This window comes from Rhopalosiphum padi, chromosome 3 (genome assembly GCF_020882245.1).
Source record: "Rhopalosiphum padi isolate XX-2018 chromosome 3, ASM2088224v1, whole genome shotgun sequence".
Classification (NCBI taxonomy): domain Eukaryota; kingdom Metazoa; phylum Arthropoda; class Insecta; order Hemiptera; family Aphididae; genus Rhopalosiphum; species Rhopalosiphum padi.
Window position 1 is genome coordinate 16977626 of NC_083599.1, and position 8984 is coordinate 16986609.

Below are 8984 nucleotides of genomic sequence, written 5' to 3' on the forward strand. Positions count from 1 at the left end.
ATAACACTTATTAATGAGAATTTAATTCGCGCACATATTCATAGCCTTATATTATATTTTAAATACAGACAATAAAAAAAAACTTTTTACAAGCTACCACTTCCCAGTTATCAGTTCTCATATAAAAATTATAGTATTAATTATATTATATTATACTATCTTTTTCAATCACAGCAATATAATTTAATTACTTTTTGAATTATCAAATTTGTAATTATAATAATTGGATGATAAATAAAGTAAATTTGTAATGACATAAAATATAACATATTGACCAAATATAATTACGTTTTATGATATAACATAATAATCTATAGCCTATTTGTGAAACAGTTGTATTTGGTTTGTGGTCAGCACACTAGTATGTCATACTTTTATATTTTGCTCTTAAAGTATTTAATTATGATTGAATAAGTGTGTAATAAAATGATCATGTTCTTATTGTATTGATTTAAAATTATGTCAATAATAACTTAAAATATAATATTCTTTTAACTTTTTATGTTTTTGGGTTTATAATTTCGATGAAACTGGAGTAACTGGACAGAACAATATATTATAACATTGGAGGTAAGACAATTAGGTTAAATTTAATTTAAAATGTTGACTTAATAGTGAATAAAAACCGATGTCAAGAATACAAAATTTAATCTAATATTCGTATATATATTTTTTTATTTATTATAAATCATTGCCGCGCGTATACCATTTAGTAACTAACCATTAAGTAAAAATTATCATAGTTTTAATAATTTATTAATAATAAATCATGTTAATAAAGCTAGGTTTATTTGCAAAAAAAACATAAACAATATTAACGGCGTATACTATTGTATAAATGAGGTTATTAATCATACAATCAAAATCGCTATTGTATAGAAATAGTCTGAAATAAAATATTTCTGTATGTTTAATACATTTTTTTTAAATATGAGTGTAAATGTACACGCGTAATAATATAGCAATTAATTTTTAAGAGTATTTTTATTTTTACAATTTGAACGATTTTAATTTCATACGTTAAAAAATAAAAATAAATTAAACAAGAAATATCATTGGTAATGTCTAATTTTTTGCCATTAAATAGTTAAAAAAAATCAATACGAACAAGCAAATTCTTATTATTATATTTTTTATAGACAATTATATTAGACAATGACTTTAAGATAAACCCCTTTTTTATAATATAATCAATCTCAATAAATATTGCATTTGCATACCAGTCTGTTACTTATAATTTTTTATAGTAATATTTTTCACTATAACGGATCAAACCATAACATTAAAATTACTAATAATTATTACTCGCATTTAATTAAATTAATAATGGTAATGGCAATTATTGGCAGTCTCGGGCGACTGTTATAAATGGGTACTAAAAAAGCATCATAACAATATTCTATATCTACCAGTTTCTCGGACTAGAAACATAACTAAATAAAATTACGAAAATCTGTCATAAATATTTAAAATTATCATCATGGAACTAAACATAAAAAATAATATTATTTTAGCCATCCCATAATATTTTACTCTAAGAAATAATGAAATAAAAAAGCTATACGTCATGATCAGACACCAATATTTGATCAACTGTTTTACTCTAGCACGATAAATGGTGTATTTTAATATAAATTTGAATTAAATCATCAGTCATTTTATGCAAAAAAAATAGTTTTAATTGAAGTTTAGTATACTATTGAAAGTTGTAAATTACTAAAAAAATGTTTTTTCAATTAAATTAAAATAAAATCTTATAATTAACGATGTGTATTTTGATTATCATAAAATTTAAATGTAATGCTCAAGAGGACGTTATACCCGCATGTGTTGTCTCTGTCTTACTAATGTTGATCATAAAAAATTTCCGTTCAGCAGAACACATTTTGTGATGTTAGTTTTAATAATACAGTAAATGTACCTATTATCAAACTTAAAGGTAAGAATATTATCTAGGAAATGTTATATGCTTTTATTGATATTATTATCATTTTAAAGTGAGTTATGAATATTTTAAAGTTGTAATATTTTACACTGCTATAACTAACTTTAAAATGATAATATCAATAAAAGCATATGACATTTTCTTGATAATATTCTTACCTTTAAATTTGATAATAGGTAAATTTACTATATTATTAAAACTAACACAAAATGTATTTATCGAAATATATTTCAAATGATATTTAAGTAAAATAATAATTGTAGTTTCTAAATAATCTAAGTCTATAAGATTACATTTTTTTCTGTATTACGATTTACAGGTTAGAAGTTTAGAACTAATTAACCGAAACTGATTACATGCATTTTGTAAACAATAATAGGTACCTTTGAATTTATAACATGTAAATTTCAGAATATTTTCTTAATTTTCAGAGCATTTTTTTGCACTTAGAGAAATTGATGTAACTTATAAAATATCAATAAAAGTATCAACTGTATTAATTTCATTGTCTTGAATTCGCTCGGGATCTAATTGTTATCCCGATTACAAATAATTTAAAAATAATATTTATAATTTCAATCGTACTATATTTTAATTTAATACAGAACAAAATCTACAAAACCTCAAAAAACTATATATATTTTTAATGGGTATTATAAATTCTTGAATAACTTTTCGATATGTAACAGACTATCGTGAACCATAAGTATGTTTATATTTCATATGCTTTTAAAGAAGAGACAGAGATAACAACTAATCTGGGTGCCTACATTCTTAACTAAATGACGTAGTGGTCACTGTCACTGCCGACTGTTAATGAGATTATAATATTTTCTGACATTTAATTTAATTACAAATTGTACTTTGATAAGCTTTGATATTTCAAAAGTAATTTGACTGTGCTGCCCAAAATAAATACATTATTAGTGGTTTTAAAATATATAAAGCCCGATAAATTTAAATTATGAGTATTATCAGAAATTGCATTAAGTTGAAATCGTATTAGCATTTGAATCATGATATTTAATATTTAGATAAGTCTTTTATGAAATCTTATGAATTATAATGGGATATTATAACGACATATTATTATTTTTATTTTATAGTCATAGAAAATCGAGTAAATATGGTTGATCGCGGGCGTCAAAGAAAATACTATGGAAATTCATTTATTCATGGACTTTTAATCGCAATGGTATGTAAATAATAGAATTTTATGGTTAAAATTAACAAACTTATATTGTTATAAAAAAGTATTCTGTAAGTATGTTTACAGACGTATAGTTTGTCATTTGCATAGAAATATTTTTTGACAAAAGAAGTTTATTAAAAAAATAGCGAAATACTGATATGCTATTGAAATAATAACACAAATATTATTAAATAAATACTTTATTATTATATTATTATCAAAGCCTTGAATGTAATGCGATTTTACATGTATTTTTTTTTTTTTTTTGAAAAGAATTAAATTTTATCGAAATGTATTTTTGGTAATCTAATAATATTGCATATTTTTGAATAAATACTTGAGTTTGCGTATTTTTGAAAAAAATAATTAAATTATTTATTTTGTCTTCTTTATTTTAAACTGAATATTTTTTAATATATTGCGAATTTTAAAGAATAATATTTTTACATATTATACATATTAATTTATAGCTAATCAGCATAAAAACCTTGTTAAAATATGATTATCAGAATAAAAATCCTAAAATAAAATATTTTGATAGATAATATAAAAAATTTAAATTTTGAAATAATGAATAATGATAGTTTTTAAATCAATTATTACAGTTTTTAATGGTTTAACGATAATTCAAGAACTACAAATGTTATTGACGTATACATTTTATAATATATTAAAAAGTGATAAACTGATAAACACCCATCCTTAGAAAATATTGTGCAACAATTAATTGTATTCAATATCCATTATTTATTTTTTTAATTATTATAGCAATTCGATTATCAAAATATTTTATAAATATATATTTTTCTACGTTTGTGTAACCTAATACAATTTTTTATTTAATGTAGCCAATGAAGTTAATTATTTCATATTTGTCATTTTAATCTTGTGTATAATGTATCTAGTAAAACTTAAAAACTCCTAGTTAACAATACTCAATTTCACTTTTTTTACAGAATTATACATACAAAATTATAGATCGTATTTATTGAAATATAAAACAAAAACTTTTATTGATTTCTGAAAACGATAATATAAATATAAAAGTAAATTCAATTTTATTAAATATTTATTTTCATCATTAAATACTAAATAGGCAATGATTCCTTAATATTGATTTTAGGTTTTTAATAATCTTTGTACTTATAAATTTTTTTATTTAATAATATAATATTGATTATATTATAAATACCTACCAATATATTTGTATACTGTTATTAAATATAGATAACGTATTGATAAAGTTTATTCAATCACTTTTATTGAAAAATACTGTATGCGTAATATTGTGCACCAGGAATTTTTTTTTCTTAAAGATTTTTAATTTTTATCATCCTTATTATTTATATTAAACATAAAATATGCATACAGGCTTAGAGTTTTCCAAAATTTAGATAATAAGCATCCGGTTATTTATTTATTTTATATTTTTTTTAGAGGGCGGATAAATTAATACTATATTCGTAGTCTTTTACAGGTAAAATGATATGGTCATATACCTTAAAAAAAAAAAAAAAAAAAACAATTTTCTTCGGTTATATCAAAATTAAAAATTATAATATAGAAAATATAAACATAGATATTAGAAAATATAATTTTCTGGTCAAGAATATTCTTCTATGTATTCTTATGCATATAGGTAATCATCAAATATGTAATACAATTAAAAATCATTATGATAAAATATAGTAAAATATTAATTTTTATAATTTGACACAACATAAATATAAATAATAATAAATAATTTTAATAATTGAAATTTAATATTTTCTAATTTCTTATTCAAAAATATGTAAAGAAATTATCTTTCTTTTTTTGAAGGATATTGGTTCCAGTAATTACTGGCATCTATTAAATCATTTTTTTCAGTTGATTTTAAATTTGGTTTTATCGTTTAATTGTAGGTAAAAAAATATATCAATTAAAAGCAATAACGTATTCAATTAAATATTTATATTATATAAATTATATAATTATTATATAATTATATATTATATATTTATATATATATATATTTATATTATAAATTTGAGCTCAAATTAGTACTTGATTAATGATTTCTAATAAATCGTGGTTTTTTGTTCACATAATTTTCTACATGGTTTTGCCATAATATTTTTAAATTTTTAAATTTTTTTTTTTATTATTCATATTATTAATGTTAAAAGATCACTTAAGTAATTACATAAAATATGAAATGTATAAATAAGATTATTCTTTTCGTTAAAATGTCCATGCTAGATACTGAGTTGAACTTCATCGTGACGAATTGATTTTACAATGATGTGTTTTTTTACTGTTAGTCATCATATTTTGAAGTTGAAAAAATGCTTAGATTTTCAGCTTTCATAAATTTTCTGGTAGGAAAGTGAATCTAGTTTGTCACTTTGATGACATTTTTGTTGAATAAAAATTTAAAAAATGGTAAGGAAAACCGAAAAATTAGTAAAAATCCGTTTTCAACAAATTCGATTTATTTATATTACTGTAATACAAAAACGAACAACTCTCTAGATAGATACTTTAAATTTTCAATAAATAATTATATTATTTTATATACATACATGATATAATTTTCAAAATATTTTTAACTCTTTATGAGCTATTTATAGCAATTGAGATTTGAGATTAGTTTTTTCAAAAATTGTTGCTCTGACAAAAAGTTTAAAAACTTATTATAGTATTCTTCATAAGTTTTTATTATATTTGTGTAATAAAAAAAGATATATTGACACATTTTCTCATGAGCAATTAAAGAAAATTTTTTTAAAAAGTTACGAAAATTTGCAAATCAGTTTGTAAGTAGTTATAAATGCAGTGTTCAGTATTTATAGCTAATAAGGCTTGAAAATTTAATACAGATTTCCTCACGAATATTAAACCGAAAAAAAAAATAAATATTTAAACTAAAAATAACAATTTAAATTTTGTTGTTATTAAATATATATTAATCATAATTTTTAACCTACTTATGTTATTATATTTCATACATTCAATAACGATAAGATTAAAAAAATTCAAGCTATTACCTTTTTACAACAGCTAATAAATCATGAATTTCTTTGTATACACACATTTCTACTCTAAGGTGGACCCAAAATGTAATAATAATAATAAAAAATTTTATAAATATATACTAATATACTACTACAATAATTAAATGTAAATAATTAAATAAAATACACTTAGTGTATTCGGCAAAAATGAATTCAACTTATCCCAATACAAGTAAATCATATTAATAGAAATATAAAAAAAATATAGGTACTTATAGTAATAAAAGCTCACAGACCGTTTTCGCTCAGAATTGTATTTCGTTTCTAATGATGTATTGTTGAATTCAAATGTAACAATACAGTGACCTAATCAATGACGAAGTGACCTTACCTATATATTTCCTTATTCTCAAAATAATTATCGTAATAAATTTTACTAAAAATGCATTTTGTTTTCAACAGATATTCGTATCAATATCACACGCTAATAGTTCATTGAAAATGGAGAACAATGCGATGGTTTGCTCGGAATTCCTGGAATGCCAGAAATGTGCGAAACACGCCTTTTGCAGTTGGTCGTTAGACCTGCAGAAATGTCTGATCACGCCGTCGAATTTAGGAAATCTGACGGTGAACATCGAAGGACACTGTCCACGGTTCACGGTGCCCAAGAAATCCGTACTCAGGGACGAGCTGTTCTCGTACACGGTGGTGGTGTCGAACGACATGAACGATTTCGTGACGTTTCTGAAAGACCGGAAAATCACGTGTCATCTGGAAGAGGAGAAACTGCCGGGGTACGTGCTGAACGACGAGATAAAATGCAACACGAAGAGGCTGGCCGCGCAGAGGGACAAGCGGTTCAGGGCGCTGATGATTTACCACTATTACATCACGATCGACGACGGCGTCATATTGCGATACAACAACGACTCGGACAACTATTTCGTGTACTACGACCACGAGTGCAACAACGCGTCGAGGGACGACGAGTGCGTGACGTGCACGTGGAACGAGTACGGTTACAAGAACTACTACAAACGGTGTTCGGCGAAGAACCGGTGCGTGGGCCCGTACGAGTATTACGCCAAGTGGCACGTGAACAACTACACGGGCGTGGTGGCCGGTGACGTGGACCGGGACGGCGGCGTGCGGTTGGAGTGCGCGGACGCCGAGATCCGGTCCGTGGAACCGATGACGGCGCCGTGGCTGGGCGGCACGACGGTGCGGTTCACGGTGGTCAACCACCACGTGATGGCCGAGGGCAAGGAGGTGGCGGTGACGGTGGCCGGGCGCGAGTGCTCGGAACCGAAGATGTGGCGGATGCATGACGACGCCCTGTTGACGGCCGTCTCGTGCACCATGATGCCGCCGGCCACGACGGACCGCCGCCGCAACCACGAGGGACCCGTCCGGTTGCAGTACACCGGCGACCCGCCCACGGTCACGGTCACGTCGTCGCTGGTCGTCGGGCTGGTGGACCCCGTCATCGCGGACATGAGCCCGAGGTGCGGGTCCGCGGCCGGCGGCACGCTGTTGCGCATCGGCGGCCGGTTCCTGGACGCGGGCACCACGTTGCGGGTGTCGGTGGGCGACTACGCGACATGCGACCCGGTGGCCCTGTACCCGGACCTGTTGGTGTGCCTCACCGGCCCGGCGGCGGTCAGCGGGCCCACGGCCGCCCGGGTGAACGTGATGTTCGACGGCCAGCTGAGCAAGTACGTCGGCGACGGGTCGGTGGTGTTCACGTACGCGGCCGTGCCCGCGCTGGACGCGGGACAGTCGCCGCACGGCATCGCTTCGGGCGGCACAGCCGTGCACCTGCGCGGCCGGCACTTCTCGTGCCTGCGGTACGCCATGTTGTACGTGCACCACGGCGAGCGGTTGCACTACACCAGTTGCCGGTTGGTCAACGACACGCTGGCCGTGTGCCGCGCGCCCAAGCTGCCGTACAGCCACGTCGACTCGGCCTCGTCGCTCAAGTACGGGCTGCGCGTGCAGGACCCCGAGTACCGCGAGATGGACCTGCCGCCGCCGCGGGACCCGCACGGCTACAGGCTGCACCCCGACCCGGTGCTGGTGGACTTCGTGACCGACGGCCACGCGGTCACCATCAACGGCCGGGACCTGGACCACGGGTACCGGTCGCAAGACGACCTCACCGTCCGGTTCCGCGGTTCCGGCGGGGCGTGCGACGTCACGTCCACGGACCGCCGGCGGATCGTGTGCGTGCCGGCCAACCCGGCGGCCGCCGACCTGGACACGGTGCCCGGCGTGATCGTCACCATCGGCGACACGTTCGCCTACGTGGTGAAGCGCAAACCGGACGGCCGGAGCCGCGGCCGCAACGGCGGTCCGCCCGAAAACGTCGTCACCGGCGTCAAGGTCGTCTGTCTGATAGCCATCGCTATCGCGTGCGTCGCCGTTTACCGGACCAAGGCCAAAAACCGGGTCGGCGCCACCGCGGCGGCGGCGGCGGCGTACAACAACCCCGCCACGACCGCGAGGGCGGCAGTCGGATATCGCAACAACTGATCGGCGTGGCCGCGGCGGAGGACGACCGGCCAACATCCCGTCACACCGGCGCCGCAGTGACGATGCGCATCGTACTACGTTCTACACCACTCGCACTCACTCGCGGCCAGAGACTTAATTTATAATAATATTGTTACGCGTGTTGTCCGAAAATCGGTTTGTTAGGACGTTCCCGCTCGTCTCGCGTGGCTTTGCACACACAATTTATATGCACTGTAATTATTACTATAATTCGATGTTTATATAACAATAATACATCGGTCGAATTTTATTAATTATTATTTTCCTGACTCTTTTTTTTTTTTTTATGGTAATC

At 31.7% G+C, this 8984-nt stretch overlaps 1 protein-coding gene across 1 annotated transcript; it reads left to right on the forward strand.

The window, feature by feature from the left end:
* The first annotated feature begins 338 nt into the window (after positions 1–338).
* On the forward strand, positions 339–8949 carry LOC132926812 (plexin-B3-like). Its single transcript, XM_060991217.1, has 3 exons — positions 339–570; positions 3052–3140; positions 6596–8949. The coding sequence occupies exons 2-3, from the start codon at positions 3072–3074 to the stop codon at positions 8666–8668; spliced, it is 2142 nt and encodes a 713-aa protein (XP_060847200.1). The 5' UTR covers positions 339–570; positions 3052–3071; the 3' UTR covers positions 8669–8949.
* Positions 8950–8984: the final 35 nt, after the last annotated feature.

Excerpts from the sequence above, each read along its gene's own strand:
- LOC132926812 (XM_060991217.1), top strand. The coding sequence starts at position 3,072 with ATGGTTGATCGCGGGCGTCAAAGAAAATACTATGGAAATTCATTTATT. Across the intron at positions 3,141-6,595 it reads ATGGACTTTTAATCGCAATG|ATATTCGTATCAATATCACA; the intron begins GTATGTAAATAA and ends TGTTTTCAACAG.